The sequence below is a fragment of the Penicillium angulare genome (assembly GCF_028827245.1).
Source record: "Penicillium angulare strain IBT 27051 chromosome Unknown utg000007l_segment0_segment0, whole genome shotgun sequence".
NCBI classification, from domain to species: Eukaryota; Fungi; Ascomycota; class Eurotiomycetes; order Eurotiales; family Aspergillaceae; genus Penicillium; species Penicillium angulare.
Window position 1 is genome coordinate 1,870,809 of NW_026623166.1, and position 21,603 is coordinate 1,892,411.

The window sequence follows — 21,603 nt, forward strand, 5'->3', positions numbered from 1 at the left end:
GAGGATTGTAATATGGGGTTAGTTTGGAGAAGCGATCTACTGTTTGGTTCATAAATCAAGGATAGCACGGCCGAATGGAGCAGAAAGTCAAGTTCTTTTTTTAAAAAAAAATCTGATAGGAAATTTCATTGGTATTCACTTTTCCTCTCGGCTTCAAGTCCGGTAGAGCGTGGTGTATTGTCTGGTTCAGTCTGGTATACTCTCCGAATCTCCGAATTGGGGGTTTTAGGCTTTGTAGTACGGGGCTGATGTCATTCGCCGAGTTACCTCGGTTGTTGTGTGGAATCAGAGTAAAAAGAACACAAGGAAATGGTAATTTGGGGAAACAGTTCCACAATTTTATTGAATCATCCAGCAAGCGAGGATCGGCGCTGGAAACGTCTCCATAATCACATAATATATCCAAATGTGTGTGAATTGTGAGAGGTTCGGCCAGAACACCGAATTCCCCCCCGCATTTTCTCCATCTCTCCAACTCCCACATTCTCAATCCTCCTTATAATTCAACTCCCTTCCTAGCTCCACCTTTCCCCCTCACGATCACCCCATTGAAAACCCTCACATAAAGCACATAATCAATAATGGTCGCGCCAGCAATTCGAGTGGCCCCGTCCGCGGCCAACCGCGCGCTGAATCTACTGCGCACGGTGCAGTACACCCATCCGCCCAACTGCCCTTGTCACTCCAATCCCAATCATCACCACCATCATAAGACCCCGTCAATGATGAACAATGTCCGCCGCCACCTTGCGACGCCTCCAGACCCCGCTCGTGAAAAAGAGTATGCCTTTGAAATGGCAGCGTCAAGTATCCGGTTCGGACCTGGTTCGACCAAGGAGGTCGGCATGGATTTCGCGAACATGGGAGCTAAGAGGGTGTGTATTGTGACAGACTCCAATGTTAGCAAGCTTGATGCAATGAAGCAAGCTGTAGAGGGTCTCACTCGGGAGGGCATTCAATTCACTATTTTCGATAAGGTTCGGACTGAACCTAAGGACAGCTCGTAAGCGTTACTGTTAGGATAGTAAAGCAGAAGATAGACCGCTAACATTTCATTGATTTATAGTATCCGAGAGGCCATTGCATTTGCTAAACCATACAACCCTGATGCTTTTCTCGCCGTCGGTACGTTTTGGTCCCTTCAAGCCATGGATATTGAGACTTACTAACACCATTATGAACAGGCGGTGGATCCGTAATCGACACAGCCAAACTCATGAACCTTTATACTGCCTATCCAGAAGCTGACTTCCTGGACTTTGTCAATGCCCCCCTGGGCAAGGGTCTCCCAGTTGACAAACCACTACGTCCCCTCGTCGCAGTACCAACAACCGCAGGCACTGGCTCCGAAACAACCGGCACAGCTATCTTCGATCTAGTGGAAAAGAAAGCGAAAACAGGAATTGCTCACCGCAACTTAAAGCCCACACTGGGAATTTGCGACCCGCTCAATACTCGGACCATGCCCTCGGCCGTCCACGCCGCGTCAGGCTTAGACGTACTCTGCCACTCCCTCGAGTCATGGACCGCTATTCCATACAACGAGCGCACACCCCGTCCAACAAATCCCATTAACCGCCCGGCTTATCAAGGTGCGAATCCCATCTCGGATATTTTCTCCCTGCAGGCTCTACGAAGCACTGTCAAATACCTGCCCCGGGCAGTAAGAGACCCCGATGACCATGAGGCACAGTCGAACATGCTTCTCGCGGCAACCCTCGCGGGTGTTGGATTCGGAAATGCTGGTGTCCATCTTTGTCACGGCATGAGTTATCCAATCTCAAGTCAGAATCCGGGATACAAACACAATGGTTATGAGGTTGACCACCCTATTATTCCGCATGGTGTCTCCGTCGCGGTCACAGCCCCTGCTGTCTTCCGCTTCACGGCCGCGTCAAATCCCGATCGCCATCTGGCTGCTGCTGAAGCATTCGGTGTCGATATCTCGAATGTGAAGCGTGAAAGCGCGGGTGAGGTTCTTGGAGCGGCAATTGCTGAATTCTTAGTCAAGCTGGGCGATCAGCCTCGGGGTCTGAAGGATCTGGGATTCAAGGCTTCTGACATCGAAGGTTTGGTTGAGGGTACTATCCCGCAGAAGCGTGTTCTTATGCTCGCGCCAAATTTGAGCGAGGAGCTCCAGGCAGAGAAGGGCGAGCTTCGGCGCTTACTGGAGGAGTCTTTGGACTACTAGATCTTTTGGGAGAACGATATAGTCATCATGACAGAATGAACTTGTACATAAGATTCAATAGCACGTGAAATGCATGGAGAAAAAAGAAATCACTCAATGTTCAAGGTTGAGGAACGCTGGAAATAAAACACGATGCAAGAATTGTGTATAATGGCGTCTGATGTTATAAATAAGTGCCATGTGCTATGGTGTGGTCTCTGTAAGATGTTGTGTATTAAATAAACGTGCAATCGAGTCTTCAGGCTAGTCCTCCTCTTCAATGCACCCTAACGGCGGCTCATTTTCTGTAAGAACCTTTGTACCAAGGACACCCATTGACGAAGCAACACGATCCAACCAAATAACCGCGCGAGGATCGTCACGATCCGATGTCCGGGAGGGACCACGACCGAGTTCGGAGTGTATGCGAAAGGGTAACGTGAGGGTTCTCGGACTAATGGTCGGTGGCGATGGTGTATCTTCACTGCCATCGCTGAGTGTCGCAGTTCCCGAGTCAGGAGAAAGTCCTTCGATGACCCGACATCGGAATTTGCCTTCAAGACGATTGCACAGTTCACGGAGAGTATCTTGTATATTCTCCGCGCCACGAAGAAGCAAGGATGGACCGGTCTCTGGGAACACCTCAGGGACAGGTCCGACAAATGTACCCGGGCGCCGAATGATACCCTGCTGGCGTTGGCTATGGGCGTTGATGCATGATCGAAGTTCGGCACTGAGGGCATGTAAGCGATGAGATGTGTCTTGGATACGCCGTATAAGAAATCCATGGTCAATTTCGACAAGCGTAGATGAGCCGGAGAGTAAATTTCGCGTTTCACTAATATATCGTGGACACTTGGCTATTTCCATGAAGACCTTGTCGGAGATAACAGCATAGGCAGCCCATTCACCGGGCTTCTGGGCATCCTCGGCCATAGTCTGAGAAGCGTAGTCTTGCCATTCTTTTTGATCGAGAAAGCATGGCTTTCCCTGGTACACGGCTGTAGCGACGTGGAAGCCTCGAAAGGCAATCCAGCAGGACCTCCCAAAGCCTGACTTGTGCATATTTGTGCCGCGGCTAGTCATGAGTCTCTTTACCGCATCGGAATGAACGACCCACGCATCGGGACTAGTCTGAGCATACATCTCATAAACACTAAGCATCATAGCAGTGCAAAGCATATTATCCGAAGAGGCATGGTTACCCGTTGATATAGCACGAATAAATTCACCCAAAGAAACCCCATACATTCGCCGACTAGTACGAAGAAGAACAGGGTCCTGCGTGAGATGCGCCAAATAAACCGAGCTTAAGCAGCAAATCGCCGAATCAAGATACGCATCCTGACCAAAGTTCATCATGATATACTCCGGAAATCCGGGGTCGTTGCCCGCGCGAAACCGATTATGGAAGTACAATGTCGGAAACGACGCGGTGATAAAATCTAAAAAGAGCTGTGGTTGCGCCGCTTTGAATGTTTTTCGCACTAAAGAAGGCGATACATTCTCGTCTAGCGAAATAGTCGCTGAGTGTCTTCGCATTAAGGCGATGGCATTTTCGCGCACAACCGTTGCGGCGCCGGCGCCGTCATCCGGGTGCTCAATAGGCCCGAGCGACTCGATCTGCCATGCAGCTGCAGCTGCAGGGGCTGGGGCTGGGGTTGAGGTTGTGGATCTTGATGATAAGCCACGGTCTCTTCTACGAGAGACAGGACGATGCCGCCGCGCAAGGCTGGGGCCTTCGTCCTGGAATCTGAAGATGCGACGATACCCAGGACAAGTGCGGCCATAGCGCTGGCATTGAGAACATTCGGGGACGGCCTCGTCGCACTAACAGCGTAAATAGCTTAGCAAGATGTACAACTTCCCTCGGCTTGGAGAAACAAAGAAAAAGCCTAAAGCCTAGAATCTCAAGCACGCCAAAGAATACATAGATATCTCACCTTGATATGTCGTTCGCGACAGAGAGCACAGCCAGTACTGTGTGGAACCCCCACCATGGTCGGGAGTCAGGAACTCAATTTCAATCCGAGGTCAGCATGGCGCTTGTGAGGGGTCAGGGTCGCATTGAGTCGAAGATGAATGTCTTTCACAGAGCGAAAGTGGATTTTTATTCCGAGCGAAAAAGAAAGTCGAGTCCTAGAATCGAGAAAGAATCGAACTTCCTGTGAGAGGCTAACGGAGTCTATCCGATATTGATTCGCAGAGTGGAGAAAGTCACTGAAGCCGCCAAGAATTGGCGTTGCGTTTCCATCATTGCATTTTGGGCCGTTGGGGCCAGCTAAAGACCTCAAGTTCGTTTCAGGGGGAACGGATAGATGCAGCGTGATGCAACAGGAGATAGAACTTGCGTTGTTTGTTGGTCATGAAAGAAACAGTTCTGGCCCCCAAATTTGGAGACTTGATGGTGTCTACGAGATACGGCTGATGTGTTTCAGCTGTTTGGTATGGGTCATTGGGATAGTTACTCGTTCGTATTCAAATATGCGAAGAACCCCTCAACTCAAACAGCTAGAGATGGAGCTATTCGATTCGATAAATCCTTTTTTATCCGTCGGGGTTCTTTCTTCCTGATGATGTAGTTGGGAGGTTGAACCTGCAATGAAGCAGTACATATGTCCAACGTTTGTAAACAGGTTAAGATCTACATGCGCTTGAACGGATGGCAAACAGGCTTTTCCTTTTAAAGTTCGCACATGGCAAAAGCGATTTATTGCCGATATTCTAGCGTGATTGATTGATTCGACCATGTTCTAATGCTGGTGTGGAAGAAGTGAGATCCGCTAGCGGCTCCTTTGCTGGGCATTGGATGAAGTCCGGAGAATATGAGTACTAGATGCAAGGAGAATGATAGAGAGAGATACCATATGATATAACCTAGTGCAATAGGTCATGGATTCTGAAATTTGAACCCGGGTTTATTGAGTGCTGCGGAGTATTTAGTCCGGGATTGATGATCTTAGCTAATAATGAAGCTATAGACAGACCCTCAGGTATAAAGTGGATCACTATGCAAAAACCTCACTGAATGCCTCATTCGTTTCCTACATACGTGTATTTATTCAGACCGCTTATCATGGTTCAGCTATGAATCATTTGAATGACAAACAGACCTCAAGGCCGACACCGCAGTGTAATCTCCAATCAATGACGATGGACTCGCTACCCCGCGTTCTGTGTCACTGCATGCGCAGGATGATGCGACTCTCTACACTAGAAATTGATTGGCCTATGAATTCCATTCCCCAGAAATTGAGTATCGAGAACGTCAAAGGATTTGATCTGTGGACTGCAGGAGACTATGTGGGCGCGCCTGCCGCGTAGGTAACTCAAACAAATGTGACTCGTATATTTGTCCTTCTGTCTTTTCAATTCCTTTAATTGGCCTTCAAGTCCCTTCAAGCCCCTTCAATCTCTCTAGTGAGCATCTCAATCAGTTGAGAGATTCTGCGCGAATATCTATTTGCGAAAATGCCTCTCCTCCAGCCGGCTCGTCCTAAGGTCCTTGTACCAGAGAAGCTTTCACCAGATGGCCTGGCGCTATTACGCACCGCCCTTGATGTTGATGAACGCAAGGGCTTGTCACCGGAAGAATTACTGGAGATAATCCCTAACTATGAGGCACTTCTTGTCCGCTCCGAGACCAAAGTCACCGCGACCGTATTGCAGGCTGCCAAACGATTGAAGGTGGTTGCCCGGGCAGGCGTCGGGGTTGATAATGTTGGTGAGTAATTCCTACGACCTCGACGGTGATGCTATAGTTCTAATTATTTCAATAATATTAATTTAGACGTCGGAGAGGCAACAAAGCTGGGAATTGTCGTCGTTAATTCGCCCTCTGGAAACATCGGCGCTGCTGCTGAGCATACCATTGCATTGATGATGTCTATGGCGAGAAAGATCCCTGAGGGATGTGCCAGTTTGAAGGCTGGGAAGTGGGAACGTAGTAGGTTTGTTGGAGTGGAGGTCAAGGGTAAGGTACTGGGGATAATTGGTCTAGGAAAAGGTAGGGCTTTCTCCCTGTGTCATCGAACTCGGATAGCTAAATGTCATTGCAGTCGGGTTGACTGTAGCTCGAATTGCAAAGGGTCTCGGTATGACTGTCAATGCCCTAGATCCATACGCATCACCAGCGGCAGCATCCTCAGCGTCCGTCACTCTCGTTTCATCATTACCCGAGCTCCTAACCTCTGCCGACTTCCTCACTATCCATACTCCCCTGATCGCATCCACTCGAGGAATGATAAGTAATGCTGAACTGGCTCAAATGAAACCAGGTGCTCGTATTCTCAACGTGGCACGCGGTGGTACCATTGATGAAGCTGCACTGTTGACAGCCCTCGAGTCTGGACATTTATCTGGAGCTGCCATAGACGTGTTCACGTCGGAGCCACCAGACCCTGAGTCCACAGCTGCAAAGCTGATTTCCCATCCTCGGGCCGTGGTAACACCGCATCTTGGTGCATCAACGGTGGAGGCACAGGAAAACGTCTCGGTAGATGTTTGTGAGCAGGTTCTCGACATATTGAAAGGTTCACTCCCACGCAGCGCGGTCAATGCCCCTCTCATTCTACCAGAGGAGTATCAGAAGCTTCAGCCATTTGTTCGCTTGGTGGAGAAAATAGGCAGCTTGTACACCCAGCACTATGCCTCCTTACCTGGTGGATCTATGGCCCGGAATACATTTGATCTCATTTATCAAGGCGAGGTAGCTAGTATTAACAATACCAAGCCGCTATTTGCTGCCCTAATAAAGGGTCTCTTAGCCCCAATCACTGGTCAGGAAGGACTCAACGTCAATATTGTCAACGCTGAGCTCGTGGCTCGCGAGCGTGGGATCTTCGTCTCAGAGCAGCATTCTCGGGACCCTCATGATGATCCATCATACTCGTCGCTGGTGACACTCATTGCCCGTCCACCATCTCGGCCATCTTCCCGGGCATCTGGTATTCCAGAGAAGGCTACCAGCGCACCTCAATTGCAACATCAGCGAGTCATATCAGGTACCTGCTTAGGTGGTCAGCCTTTGATCACCCGACTAGGAAGATTTGAAGCATCCTTCGCGCCAGAAGGAACACTTCTCATTTGTGAAAACTACGACTCTCCAGGTAAAATTGGTGTCGTTGGAAGTATCCTCGGCAGAGAAGGAGTCAATATTAATTTCATGACTGTCGCTCCTATCTCTTCAAAGCTAAGCATCTACAACAATTCAATGGATGCTAAGGTCGTAAAAGATGGCCCCGCTGAGGATCTATCAGACGCTTCAGGGTCTGGAAAGACAGAAGCACTCATGATCCTGGGGGTCGACCGAGTCGTTCCCCAACAAACCGCGGCAGACCTAGTGCAAGAAGGTGGTGTGCTGAGTGCTTGTGCTATCACTCTCTAGGTTAAAGTTTTTTTTCTTTTCTTCCTCTGTTATGGTGGGATGTCTAGATGACAACTTGAAGCAGAAGTATTTCTTCCACTCAACGATTATCTTAGATATTATGACCTTTGCTTTTCAACCATAGCAAAGTATTGCTACCGAATTTCTACGACTTTTTTACAATACTTGAATGGATAAATCATTATGATTCCACCTGTGACTATGGAAATATAGGCTAGATATACGCGTCAGCCCTGGAGATAACATAACCTTCAGCCTTAGGAGTTGCTGAGAACAGAGGAAGAGGAAGTGCGAGCCTGAGATGGAAAGAGACCATTGTTACCAATGAATTAGTTCGTAAAAGCGTAATGTTTCATTCATATATGGATATGTATGTATTGCGTGATCAAGCTTCACAAGCTCGAGCCCGGGGTAGCGGAGTCTTGCGTGGTAAGGGTGACCAGATGCAGTTGATGCTTTTATACAATAAATCACAATCGAGATGAACAAATATGCATGCAATCCTGACGTGTCCCGAAAAATGCTAAGAATGACGTGTAAAATGATAAAAGGGGGAATCAAAGACAAGAAAAAGGGGGTATCGCAAGCTGAAATCAAATCAAAACATAGAACTTCGCTTTTTATCAAGCTTGTTAGGTGCGCTTCCTTCCTCCTTGCGCCTGAATCCGAAGAAGCTACTTTTCTTTGGTTGTAATTGTTGAGGACGAGCTGGTTCCTGACCAGGTTGTAAAGCCCCACTGACAGCAGGGACAAACCCAACTGTAGATTGAGGACGAGGCTGTGGAGGCCGACCAGGTCCAAAACTAGCGGTAGATTGGATTCGGGGATCGGGACGGCCAGAAGGTTGAGCGTAAAGGTATGGACCGTTGGAGGGGGGAGGAACAGGGCGGCCTTGGGGATAGTAAGACTGGGGTCGGGGAGGGTATGAAGGGCGAGGAGGCTGTTGTGGAGGTTGAGAGATAACCGATTGGGATTGGGAGTATTGGTGTGAGTTGTAGGGTCTTGAGGGGCCACTGTGGCGGACGGGAAGGTTTGGTCTGGAGGCGGCGGCGGAAGAAGGACGTTGCATTCGAGCTTGTTGTTCCTCTTGTCCATATATTTGTTGTAAACGCTTAGTTTCGCTATCAACCTCCGCTTCTTTGCGACGCCGTGCTTGTTCCTGTTGCCGCTTTTCAGTCACGAGAAGTTCCTGGGTACGTCGCTCCTCTTGTTCTGCGACTTCGTCCTGCCGTCTCCGTGCCTGGGGGCCTGGAGATGTCGGGTTGGATATGGAGTTTCGGCCGCCTAGAGGGGGACGTCCAGGAACGGCGCCTGCGGCCTGGGCTTTCGGGCTTTTTCGGCCTACTGCACCTGCTTGAGGCTTGCCGTTCGCTACGGTCGGTCCACCTGTAGAAATATGGAAGGCTTCCTTGGCGAGACCAAAGAATATATCACGGATTGCAACAGCCGCGAGTAGTAGCACGACTTCCAAGCCTTTGAAATCCTCCATCTCAACGCGGTATAGATTGGGTTCGTATAATGTGAGTTCTTTGAGACCCTGAAACATGGCCACAGTGATATCCGGCTCGCGGTTTTTGGTCTTTTGTTCGGCGACCGTGGAGGTGGTCTTGCCATGTAGCAGACATGACAGATCCTTGGAAAGTTTGCCATCCTTCCTCCAGCTGAAACACAATCTCGGGGTAATATCTGCTACTGCAGGGTCACTCTGCGTTCGATCTAACCTTGAAGCCGACGGTACTCTGAAAGAGCGCTGGGGCATCTCAAACTCCCATCGTGCTGGTTTATTCCAGGCTTTGGGTTGGTGGCGGACCACGATCTCCTGGTCGGGATTGTAGAGGTGAATAGAAAATTCGGTAGGGAGAATGGGTTCCGGAGGAGGCGCAGCTCCGCCATTATTACGAACAGCTTCTGCCGACAAGCTGGGTTGTGTCCACTCAGGGATCACAGCAACTTCGCCGTAGATAATGTCGGTGACATACGGATCGCAGAGGGCGACGCCATAACGATTCTGGGAGGAGGGCGCGGTGGGATCGAGGAACTTGAGGTTGTAGGCAGGCTCGGGATCATTTCCATTATGACGAGAGTATATATTGCTTTGCTGTGGAGTCTGCGAATTGTTCTTCAAGAAGAACGCTAGTGGAGTCAGTTCCTGTCAAGCGTGGAGGGGGAAGAGCTTGAATGACGTAGCCCAAAGGGGTAAATTCGGCGACAAAGTCCAGGAAACCAGGGGATTGAAGGATATATTAAGTTCAGGGATGCCTTACTTGGGAGGTTTTCATCAATCATCTTGCCCAGTGACTTGTCAGCTGGGGAGAGGGGGATGACGGGGAATTAAAAAGGAAGAACAAATGGGGAAGACAAACCCTGGAGGAGTTTGCGGGATGCAGATGCAAGTGATCGGCGGCTAAAAATAGTCGAGCCTTGATTAGAGGCATCAGTATTTACCGACTCCACCTCCCCGGCTATGCTTTACAGAATGGCTGTGTTCCTACATATATGCTATATTAACGGCATCTATATCCACTTAATCTGAAATTGAGCTGCCTATACTTCGTATACATACATCCAATTTTGAACTGGCCCCATTTCATGCAGGCTAACCCATCTCTATCCGTACAAAAATCGGTGAGCTTATACGCCATTGAAGCCCCGCTAAGCTGCTAGCTGCTAGGATCCAGGATCCACAAATCCCGTACGGATTCTTTAATTTAGCACTTTGTTTGATGTTAGTTGGAAGTGTCAAAATATCTAGAATATGTCAACCTAAATACTTGCCTGAAGTTGGGGGCTCCTAAGCCACTATCCCCCGCACCACGCGTTGTTCAAAGTACGGTTGCACTCTTACGAGGTGATCCACTCCAGGCAAACCCTGCTTTAAGTGGCATTTTGACTCAACTGAGGAAGGACGAAGAAATATCTTATCTTGAGAATTAAGTATAGCGAAAGATCAACATGCTCCCCTCGAATGGCCGTCATACTAAGAAGCGGATTAGCTTTTGTGTCAGGGCGGGCTTGACTTACTATTCATAAACTCGACGATTGATCCTTGTTAATATACTCATCCAATGATAAATGACTCGTCATCTCCAATCCCATTCGATTCGAATCTAGAATATTGTGTTAGCCAAAAAAAAAAAAAAAAAAAAAAAAAACCTGGAAGGAAAGACGCAGCAGGTATGAAGGAATAGAGAGCCTTTTAAAAAATCCGTTTAGTTTGGTTTGCTCAAAGTCTTGGATTTGAATGGTTCGCCCTGAATGTTACTAGTTACCCATCTCATATTTCTTTAGCCCCACCTGACCAACAGTCATAGGCTACATATACCTGGTCGTTTGGAAGTACTATGAACAGGAATGTTTCCTAGATATGCATTAAACCTTTGATGAAGTAAAACTTAACTATTCACTATGGCGCTATGGGTGGTAAACGGTAAACAGTAGCATCGATGATGACAATGAAGCAGATGAGGCCCTGTAAAGTAATGTTAAGAGACATTCTGGAGTTAGTTCAAAGGATTCGGCCTGGGTATAGGGTATGTTAGATGAGTATCAATATCGAAGTGGGTGCTCGGTGATAGGATCTAGATATTTGTGTTAGTCTGAGCAAAGTGACGACAATATTAGAGACTTAGTCGAGCGAATTATGGGAGAGGATCTCCTCTCTTGAATACTATTGTAGTCTGTGAATGTGGATTGTTTAATTGATGTTCTTGGATATGGGAATCGGGCCCTTTTTTATGCTCTCCGGCAAAGAAGCGAACAACAGCTTAGTTCTATGGACCTTTGTCTGATCCTTGTCGCTATGGTCTGTGCTTTACTCAGCCCCATAAATAAAAATAATTATCTATATTTTGATCAAAGAAACTTGCCAGTTCCGAAGCTCTTCAATGGAAGCCGCCAAAGGAAGCTCAAAAAATAGCTTCATTTATCAATAACCCTTGACAATGGCCAAGGATAGAACACAATGGGAACAAAGCGTATTAAGCGGGTACTTGCATGAACAACGGCTACCTGCAAAACTAAACCAAATTGATCAATACTTTTGTTCTATGTGCACTATGATCTATCGATTCTATCTTTGTATTTCTTTGTTCACGTCCTTACCAATATGTGCAAGACAATCACAATGTCTAAGAACCAATCATACTCGCACTCCATTAACCTCTTCACCCTCAGGAACTTTAGATGACTCCTTCTCCTCCGTGCTAAGCTGCTCATCCCAGCCCTGAGTACCGAGCTTGTAAAGCGTCTTCTGCTCCTCACGACCCGGGGAAGGACCCTCCTTCCCACGCCGTTGTCTAGATTCAACAGTCTCGATCAGAGAAGCATTTTCACCCTCAAGCTCGTTTCCATCCAGATCATGAGCGTGTACTTCATCTGAGAAAGTGTAGGATCGGAACTCGGTATTCGACCACCCTGTGCCTTGGTACTGGCTGCTATCTTCCCAATCTTCAGTGAAGTAGTGCAGGAATCCACCGTGTGTGACAACAACAATATCCTTCTCGGGGCGGGCCTTGAGCCATTGGCGGGCTGCGCGAGCGCGTCCCTTCAGTGCCGAATTGATTGGGGCGTAGCGGCCAGCCTTAATGGAGCAAATGTGTTAGAGACGGTGCGCTTCGTCGTTCAGTCGAGTGAAGAGATAAGTACCTTGTTGTTCCAAGCTTCGTGGACCAGTTCAAAATCCACGTTCTTGCCAGCGAATTCGTCGCGCAGGGCCTGGGGCTCGCTGCCTGTGTCACAGGCTACATCTGAGGTTTCCTGGACGTCGGGCAGGGCAATAAGTTTCATGTCCGGGTGGGCCTCGAAAACGGGCTTGAAGCTCTCTAGAGCAGTGTAGATTGTGCGACGCAAGGGCGAGGCAGTTACAAGATCAATTTTGTCGTGGTAGGGGAAGGATTCGCATAGCTTGACACATTGTTCATGGCCGAGGTCTGTGAGGAGAGGGTCGGGAATAACATGGTTGGCAGTGCAGAGGTTGTGAACGCCCTATTGAGAAGAATATGTCAGGTAATCAGTTCAGGACTTGGAGACTGTACCCCAGGATCAAGGGAGCTTAGCTAGCTAGCTCTGATGTGGGAGAGGTGGCGGGTGATGCATGTCGATCACAACGTTGGCTTGTACATACCTGAGCGTGGCGAACACAGTGAATTGTGGGTGCCATAACGAGTAAGAATAGAATGAATGAACGGAGTAGCGAGTGGCTCAGATCTAGGCGTATTACTGTTAGCTTGAGGGGACGGACCCTGGCAATGAATCTTATCGGAAAACGTGGGGGAGTGGGGGAGGCAGCAGGAAAAGCAGAATTGTTCGTAGGCGATACATACCGGTTCAAGGAACAAGAGGGTCAAATTTACAATGAAATGTACCCAGAGAAAAGAGTTGAAGAAGCTAAAAAAGAGAGTTGAAAGAAGTTGAAGATATTGAAGACACCGAAGAGTCATACCGGACTCCAGGACTCCGCCTTTGGGGAAATCTGGTGGTCGCCACTTTTAAGCTTGGAACGAACCACACCGCAGCACTGGGGCTGACGGGGCTTCCTCCACTTCTGATTCGCTCTAATTTATGAATTTACGAAATTTTGATTTTATAGAAAAAAGAAAAGTCCTTCAATCCCACACTGGTTGGACTGAGTTGGGCATGCAATTATTGTACCTACATCATAACCTTCAAAGGTCGAAGCATTAGAGGGCTGGAGTTACATTACATATTTTTGTTTTTTTGAAATGGTTAAAATCAATTTAGTCAATTGTACAATGCTATGCCTTTTGTTTAGCCCGGAATGCTGTCGCCGAAATGAAATGGGTATGTATAGATCCGCGCTGATGACCGAATAAACATATTATGCTACGCCAAATCCTCTTGAATTATCGATGGCTTTGTCAAGCTTGGCCGCCAGGGCTTCCTTTGACGAATACTCTGGCAATAAGAGACGTCCAAAGCATGTGAGACTAGTTGGAAGACGCTGTAAATACAAAGTTAGTATTGGAAGCCAAAGAGTTGGTAGGGGTGAATAGGGATATAACATACCTCGTCTCCTACGCCGTTCTTCTGGATCACAAACATGATAGTCGAGATACCATTGACAGGAACTCGATCGGTTGCAGTGACGAACTCCAGAAGCTTTGCCTTCTTCTCATCAGAGTACCCATGGACCACACTCCAGAAGTCCCGAATGACCCGGTGTCTCGGTTCAAAGCCTCCTTCGTATCGCGCGTGGTTTTGTAATTCATCAATGTCGATTGTCTGGAGGCCTTCAACCACCGCCTTCAGAGCCTCGGGTGTGAAGATTGAAAGTGCAGAGCGATCAAGACATGTGTAGAATCCTCGAACGAATGCATCAAATTGTGGCCGAATCGATTTATCTGTCAGCCAGAAGATGTAATCTTTAACGAAATGGTGTCGATTGAGATTGGTCACCAAGGGTGCTTCATCCGAGGGAGGGGAAGGGGATTGAAGGGGCGATGATCCCGAGGCTGGTTTCGTTGTCTCCTCTGTCCCCGACAAAGGTGTGGGAGTAGATGCCTCAACCGCCATAGAAGATGGGACCTCTTGCAGTGCATCAAAGTAGTGGGGTGCATTGATGTATGCGCTGTTTTTTGGAGCAGGGCTTCCACCAGCAGCCTTCGGTGGCTTTGGCCATACGGCATCCCGGCCGACTTTCTGCATATCGACATTTTCAATCCCACCGAAGGACTCAAAGCTGAATTCATATGTGCGCATGAAAACATCGCCGACATCACCATCATTCCATGAAAGAAGCATGTCAAGACCCTGGGTAAGTTCTGGCCAGCCATCACGAATATGATCCAGTTTCTTCACCTTGAGACCCAACAGCTTGCGGTAGAATGCAACTGGGAAATTAACGGGAAGCGTCAGTCCATTGTACACTGCGATAGACATCAAAAGTCCGATGAGCTCGAACTTGTACAATGGCTCCAATGGGCAAGGGCGGGGCCAAGAAAGGTGGTGGCGGGTGTCCATAGTGAACATGCCATATGATGGATTCAGAGCTTCAGCCATTAACACTCGGAAATACTCCTGTTGAACACCACCATGGTCCATGCCTTCTTCACCTTCATCCATGCCCATTTGAACTTTGAGTGGCCTCATCAACTCCCGCTTCTCGCGACGCCAAAGCTGATTTAAGGAATCCGTTAAGATATTGTCTCGTCGGACATTGAGAACAAAGTAGGTAGACATTGAGATCTTCATCCGTTGCAATAATGACGAGTCATCGGCAATCGTAATAGTATTGCTATAAGCAGTTTGAGTGACGTGCCTCGTAGTAGTCATGGCAGCTTCGTAGTATTTGGACATGGCGGAGTAGTTCAAAGCTCGGAAATAAATGACAAGAAAAGAAGGCGGGAAAAGGAAACAGTACGACATGAGGTGTATTGTACGGTTGTTCGTAAGGCTTCCCACCCATGCCACGGGCATTTCGAGAGGGTCCAGCCGCTCTGCAAGAAGGGGGGTATGGAAGTCTTCGGAGGAGAGGCCCAGCCTGTTTCGTTCTTTATACATCAGAGCCAATATTTGTACTGCGCCTCCAGCGGCACTACTGCGAGCCAATTCAGGATTCCCGTCCCATTCTCGTAAAAGTAGTGTTCGGAGCCATTCCACAATAACAGGTGAAGGCCCAGTCGGTTGATGAGATGGGTGATCAGCTCCAGAGTTTCGAAATGTATGATGTTCGCTAAGATGATCAACTATGCGGTCGAGGACGCTGATCTTGCGTTGTTTCGGAAGTTCGAGCGTATAGACCTGACGTGCCTTGGATATTTCATGATATGCGAGACGAGCACAAAGGGCGCGTACAAGCCGGTTGACCAATCGAAGGCCTAGTTCATGCTCTAGTTTGTCAGTCGCGTCCATGGCCTGTTGAGCCTGATCCGAAGATAATTTCTCCATGACAGCTGATGAAGCTACACCACCTGCAGCACGCATTTGGAGAATTTGACGCCATGTGCTAACATCAATATTCGGGATCGAGCTGACTAGAGCGAATAGAGCAACTGTGGCAATATAGGCAGCATCACCATCGGAGAGGTGATCTTCATTTGCAACCTCAGAGATACGCCGAGCGAGTGGCGGTGCTGTAGTTGGACCGGTCATGGTAGAGCTATGAGAAGAACGACGGGAGTGTCGGGCAGAAGAGGAAAAATCGTTTGGGGGGACGAACAGCTTGTCTAACGCACCCCATAAACTATGCAATGCGATATCCCATGGGCAGATAGTAAAGAGGTTTTGTAATGACCCTTGAAGACGTGAGACATCGAGGCGATTATCAGTAGCTCCTTTAGATGATGTAGAGTTGGGTATTGAATTTGTTCCAAAAGAGCGTAGGATATGCGTAGTGTTGCCCAACACAAAATACACGCTTTGTGATATAAATGGGAAGGCCTGGCGTTGGCGCGATGTAGCAAATCGCCAGTCCGGATGATCAAAACTTCCTGCATACTGAATGCGATCGATTTCTTCTCTCCAAGCCTCTTCGTCCTCGGACGATTCTACCATGATTTGACCCAAGCCATCGATGATTTCCGCAGTGAGATGAGAAACTGTCTGAGCCATTGGGCCCTGTTCCGCGAGGTGGCTGCGAGGTGCACTTTTGGCTTTTCGGTTGCTTGGAGACTCGATTTCGATGTCACTTTGGGGTGGTAAAAGAGGCTTTCCAGGACTGTCTTCTAAAGAAGGCTGATTGATCATCCTCTGGTTATCCCAAGAGACGCGACGCTGATTCCTAGGGCAGTCTTTCGACCGAGTGCTCTCCATGTCGCCAATCCTTCCTCGATGCTTCTGTGGCCTATGCTTCAAGGCGGGCGGGGAGGGCATGGTGGCAAAATCATTCGTGTTTAATTGGGACTTTAAAGACACTTTGCGACTTTTGTATTCCGGCCGTTTCTTTTCCTCCATGCTTGAGCGCGGCGATTGCCTCCATTGATCCATTTCTGTCAGAGAAAGTCGCTTGACGTGTTGATTTTGGAATTTAAGCTCGACTGCTGTCTGGTTTCCCGATGTGCGCGATGAGGGTGTACGTGGATTGGGATTTTGTGAGTGCGAAGAGGTGGGTTTTCCCTGACTCGGCCTTCCCTTCTCACTTTCTTTATCAGGCAAACCACTGCCTTGGTCTGTTTGAGATGCATTATCCGACTGTGACGATTGTTGTTTGAACTTGTGCGAAAGAGACTCCGTAGTGCGACGCAGTGGCAGCCACTCGACCATTCGAAGGGACAAGGTATCGAAGAGGTTTTGTGTAAATGATTTCGGATCTTTTAATGGCTGTTCAGCGGCGTAGTCAAGATCTTGAAAGTAATAGCCACTGGGGTGTCCATTTCCCGAAGATGACGACGCCCCCGCTGCGTCAGAGCCTGCCGCATCCGTTGAAGTCGATTGTTCCATCCTTCTCTTGAATGCATTGCCGCTCTCACGATCCGGACCGCGTAGGAAACTGTTCTGTTCTTCCGCTGCTGTTGCGGCGGCCACGGCTTGGGCTTGGAAGGCGCGTGATCGCTGTAGGGATATTCGGTGATAATCGTGGACCGTCAGATCGGATGGCGCCTTTGGGTTATTGCAACAGAGTCCGTTCTCGGCGTCGTCTAAACTGGCGAGGTAACAGGCGAGTGTTCGTGCGCTAAGCTCGGTGTACTGACGATATGGGCCTTCGCTGACCCGACGACGCCGACTGGCGCATGTTGGCGTTCGACATCCTGGATCATCGCAACCGTAGAGAAGCTGGTTCTTGTATCTAATTCAAAGAGAATTGTGAGAGTTGTTCTTGATTGGAGCACTCAGCCGTAGTTGCAACTTACCTTCGTACTAAGATGTTAAAACGACGTCTGCGCTCATCACGATACCACGGAAGCACGCGCGATGGATCCAAGACTTCGACAGTGTTCTGTGCAATGATGTCAGGCGCATTTGGGGGTAGTTTCGACCGGCAGTACTGTCTGTCGCCGCCACTAGAATGAGGGTGCGGAGAGTCAAGTGAAGCTCCTCGGAGCCTGGTCATCGTATAAGATACTTGCGCATCCCCGGTGCAAGATGAACTACTGGTAAAGGGCCGCCGGACTCTTCAGAGGCCAGTTCACACGAGTTGAACGAGAGTTGCTGGTAGAGGGAGGACCTCGCTGACTGATATCATTGCCCCAGATCTTATCGTGCCTTGGTGCCTGGGGCGGTTATCGGCCGGCCGGGAAAACAGTTTCTGCGATCACCATAACAAGCCCCATACGTACTACATAACACTTGAGAGAAGGATCAAAGCATCATTGTAACACGAAGACGGCTTCACATTTTGACTCCAATGGCCCTTTTGGTTTACTATGGGATGATATTTTATGCCGTTTTGGGGTTATTTCAGGGTCTCATTGGTGACCCATAACTTTGCTAAGACCATTTGTAGGCATGTAACTACAACGTAGCGGATTGAGGATCTCAATGGAGCTTTTTTAAGAAAACAATGAATTTGAAGGCGGGATATTATCCTAGCTCAAGATACCTCTAGACGCTGACAAGATAAGGAAAGAGGGGTAAACCGATGATATGACACAGTAAAGCGTAGGAAATGAACAAACCCCGAAAAAGATATGCGCATGGGGCGCTGAATAAACGAAACAGGAATGGTATTGTCAGAGCTGAGACCGAGATATTGAATTGGTACAAAGAATCTCAATGGCGTATATTCACTGTGTCCATGAGATTCAGACGCTGACACTCGCTAAGCAGACGCTCAAAGCCACATGGTATTAATGACATGATTCGAACCAATTTTAGAAGACTGGACAAGGAAGAAGCCGAAAGGTTGAAGCTTGACGTTTTCAGGGGGGAGTTGAGTGAAAGAAAGGACAAAAGTTCTTCCATCGTTTTGTATTTTTGTTTGTTTTCGTGTCGAGTCAAGTTCTACCTCGATAAAGCATGCTCTTCAACCGAGAAGTTCAGTGGTCAAAAAGAGAAACGTGTGTTAAGTGGTTCCTGAGTACAATCAGCTGGGTGTTATTGATTCCCCAGCATCGTATGATGAGTGTTGGATCCCAAGTTTTGTCTTTTTTTGAGATGAAAAATGGTAATCGCTTGAAAGTTTGATCCGTGGGTTGAGATTTGCCATTTTTTCCAAGGCTGGAATTCTGGATCGTTGATTGAGATTGTTCGTTAATTTTTTCTTTTTATTTCTTTCGCTCTTGTTTTTGAAATTGAGGCATGGTCAATGCAATAAATCATGGCACCAATATTCTGTAAGTTGGGGTTGGGACTTTGGTCAAGATAGGAACCCCATTATAATTGATCGTGTGGGATAGTTGGGAAATTCAAAAAGTTTCACATAAGTCTTCCTTAGTTGGTCTGTCAGGGGTTGTTTGTTGTGAGCTATACTAGGAGCAGACAGCATCTTCTTAAGTTGAGAAATTATTGATGGAGTAGAGGCTGGTCCTCTCCGGTTTCTCCATGTCCAGACTTGGAGTTATGGCCCCGCTTCTTGCGCCGACGTCGTTTCTTTGCATTGGAGTTGGAATTATCGGCGGAATCAGTCAGACCATTGTTGCGGCCGAGAGAAGATGAGCGGGTTTGAGGAGGGGAGGGTTTGTCTTCTGGATCAGATGAGTTTGTGCCATTTGTGTGAAGGACAACTTTGCGGATGCCGTTGACATCAACTATTTGTTCAGTAATGCTGCCGCTTCGCGTGGGGCCTCGGTGATGATAAATGAATTCAGAACGTGAGTCGGTGGATGTGATACTACCAGCTGGGCTGCTGTCTTTGCGAGTTGAAGCGGAGCGAGGTTGGTCTTCCCGCTCTTCATGAACTGCTTCTGGGATTGAAACTTGCGGGAGATCTTTGAATTGTTCGGAATTGGTACTTTTAGACACGGTTTCATTGGTCGGCATGGTGCCATAGCCAATCTTTAAAGCATGAGCACCATCTTTGGCATCCGAGCCGGGATTGACAAGACCTGCGCCAATTCCACCTTGAAATCCGAGAGCAGAAGGTTGGCGGTGTGAGTCAGATGTGCTCTGCCCAGATTCAAAATCGGTTTGCGCAGAGCGTGAAGGAGAGGTATTGCCGCGCTTGATTTTAACAGCGTGGTAACGGGTTTGCCGGGGTTTGCTGGCAAGGTTTGAGGGACCGAGGTGTTTCAAGTGTTCTCGAATTTCATCAGTGGCGCCTCTCTGTGTGATCCAAACATTGGGAGCATTTGTATCGTTGTCAGCATGTCTACGCAGCTGGAACCTAGGAGGCGGTGCTTCGACGGAGCTGCGGCGACGAATGAGGTCCGAGGGGTGTGTAGCAGAAGTTAAAAGTGGATCTTCTACATCGATCAGCTCTCCATCACCCATCGGAGTCGCCATTGGAGGTTCTTCGACGATTTTGCCTTTCGGTACACGAGATTTCGGTGCAGGGGCCATTCGACGGATAGCTTTGTGAACGTCAACAAAGACATCGGATTCATCGATGATTTCTCTGCATAACAGTTAGTACAAGACAAATTCTGGAGTAAAACATGTTAAGTATAGATGGAACGTACTCTCCAATCAATTCTTCAATTACATCTTCAAGGGTGACCACACCAAGGGCACCCCGATCTTCACTTGGATACTCTGACACAAGGACCATATGAGATTTTCCTTCTTGAAAGAAGTTGACAATATCGAGACAAGACGTTTCAGGCCGGGTTTCTGGAAGTGTTGCCAGCGCGAAATCGCGAACACGCTTGCAGTCTTCAGGGTCGTAGGTAATAAGCATTTTGACAAGAAGCATCCCAACAAAATTCATTTGGTTGTCAGGTGCATGGATAGGAATTCGAGAATATCCTTGAGACAGAATGACGTCCATAGTGCGTTCATCCAGGACAGTATCAGCAGACATAGTAAAAACATCTTCCATGGGAGTCATGATGGTTCCAACGGATTTTTCTTTCAGATCCAGAACAGCGCTGATAATTGTAACTTCGTCAGAGGTAAGTTGTTCTCCTGCTTCACCCAATGTTCGATGAAGGGTAACAAGGGTCTTCAGCCCAGCTTTTTTATAAATGGTACCATGGTCCTCGCCGAGAAGTTTGTCCAGCAATTTCGCAACTGGCCAAGCGACAGGGGACATGACATACATCAGGACTAGCACACAAGGTGCCATCCAGGCTCCAATCGGCAAACCGTAGCGGACACATATAGATTGAGGTACGACCTCGCCGAAGATAACAATGAGAGCTGTACTTCCCAGGACAGCCGGCCATCCGCCGCCCAGTGTTCGATCCAGGACAATAGGTAGTGTTTCGTTGGTAATCACGTTGCTAAGCAGAAGGGTGACGAGAACCCAATGCTTTCCGCGTTTCAGTAGGCTCAAGACACTGGCTGCATTTTTCTTTTCGGATTCCTCTCCAGATGTCTGGATCACTTGTAAATACACTTCATCCTGTCCCATCAAAGCAATCGTAAGCCCAGCAAAGGCCCCGCCGCTGAGGACAAGGGCGGCAGATATTCCCAGGTACAGCCATAAGCTCGGATCCTCCGGTTCTTTCGGGGCTTCGGTATCAAGAGAGGCGAGGTAATTTGAAACCACGGGTGCAGCTGTGGCAAGGGGCAGGTGGGAAAATGTGAGAAATAGGCATTTGGCCAAACCCAGCACCAGAGTCCGGGCGGCGAAAACGGAGTTGGTCGGACGACTCATCACCACGCAGGGGCCACGTAGAACAGGGGGCTCGCTCAGTGTATGTAACAAACAAAAAATCGGTGATTAAATGCAAAGTAGGTCCAGTCGACACATCGCTGTGAAATGAGATGTGATGTGAGCACCGATGACGTGGGGTCGGAATCGGAATATGAGAGCACTTGAGGGGAAGAGGGTGGAAGGGGACGGGAGGAACCAGGAGGTCAACGATGTCGAGTCAACAGAAGAGGAGATAGACAAAGATAAAAGAGAGGAAGGAGGTGATGCGACGATGATAAAAAAAATACGCGAGGCTCGAAGGTGGGACCTTAGCGGCACCTGGCGTATTTCGAAGTGGCAGCGGCTTTCGAGACAGGCGTCTCTTGGTGTTTAGGAATTGGGTTTTCCCGCAGAACA

The 21,603-nt window shown here is 48.4% G+C and overlaps 7 protein-coding genes across 7 annotated transcripts; 2 read left to right on the forward strand and 5 right to left on the reverse strand.

The window, feature by feature from the left end:
* Positions 1-581: 581 nt before the first annotated feature.
* Positions 582-2,191, forward strand: N7478_009980 (hydroxyacid-oxoacid transhydrogenase; the record flags this gene model as incomplete). Its single annotated transcript, XM_056926194.1, has 3 exons — positions 582-1,003; positions 1,067-1,125; positions 1,185-2,191. The coding sequence occupies 3 exons, from the start codon at positions 582-584 to the stop codon at positions 2,189-2,191; spliced, it is 1,488 nt and encodes a 495-aa protein (XP_056775564.1).
* A 243-nt stretch (positions 2,192-2,434) lies between these two features.
* N7478_009981 (Zn(II)2Cys6 transcription factor domain-containing protein) lies at positions 2,435-4,170 on the reverse strand (the record flags this gene model as incomplete). Its single annotated transcript, XM_056926195.1, has 2 exons — positions 2,435-4,000; positions 4,114-4,170. The coding sequence occupies 2 exons, from the start codon at positions 4,168-4,170 to the stop codon at positions 2,435-2,437; spliced, it is 1,623 nt and encodes a 540-aa protein (XP_056775565.1).
* Positions 4,171-5,641: 1,471 nt separating this feature from the next.
* Positions 5,642-7,556, forward strand: N7478_009982 (uncharacterized protein; the record flags this gene model as incomplete). Its single annotated transcript, XM_056926196.1, has 3 exons — positions 5,642-5,894; positions 5,961-6,148; positions 6,213-7,556. 3 exons carry the CDS (start codon positions 5,642-5,644, stop codon positions 7,554-7,556), a joined length of 1,785 nt encoding a protein of 594 aa, XP_056775566.1.
* Positions 7,557-8,154: 598 nt separating this feature from the next.
* N7478_009983 (uncharacterized protein) lies at positions 8,155-9,842 on the reverse strand (the record flags this gene model as incomplete). Its single annotated transcript, XM_056926197.1, has 2 exons — positions 8,155-9,689; positions 9,821-9,842. 2 exons carry the CDS (start codon positions 9,840-9,842, stop codon positions 8,155-8,157), a joined length of 1,557 nt encoding a protein of 518 aa, XP_056775567.1.
* Positions 9,843-11,694: 1,852 nt separating this feature from the next.
* N7478_009984 (uncharacterized protein) lies at positions 11,695-12,714 on the reverse strand (the record flags this gene model as incomplete). Its single annotated transcript, XM_056926198.1, has 3 exons — positions 11,695-12,135; positions 12,201-12,539; positions 12,679-12,714. The coding sequence occupies 3 exons, from the start codon at positions 12,712-12,714 to the stop codon at positions 11,695-11,697; spliced, it is 816 nt and encodes a 271-aa protein (XP_056775568.1).
* Positions 12,715-13,392: 678 nt separating this feature from the next.
* On the reverse strand, positions 13,393-17,562 carry N7478_009985 (HECT domain protein; the record flags this gene model as incomplete). The annotated part of the gene is made up of 3 exons (XM_056926199.1): positions 13,393-13,515; positions 13,581-17,298; positions 17,363-17,562. The coding sequence occupies 3 exons, from the start codon at positions 17,560-17,562 to the stop codon at positions 13,393-13,395; spliced, it is 4,041 nt and encodes a 1,346-aa protein (XP_056775569.1).
* Positions 17,563-18,953: 1,391 nt separating this feature from the next.
* N7478_009986 (putative DUF21 and CBS domain protein (Mam3)) lies at positions 18,954-21,207 on the reverse strand (the record flags this gene model as incomplete). Its single annotated transcript, XM_056926200.1, has 2 exons — positions 18,954-20,004; positions 20,069-21,207. 2 exons carry the CDS (start codon positions 21,205-21,207, stop codon positions 18,954-18,956), a joined length of 2,190 nt encoding a protein of 729 aa, XP_056775570.1.
* Between the last annotated feature and the right edge of the window lie 396 nt (positions 21,208-21,603).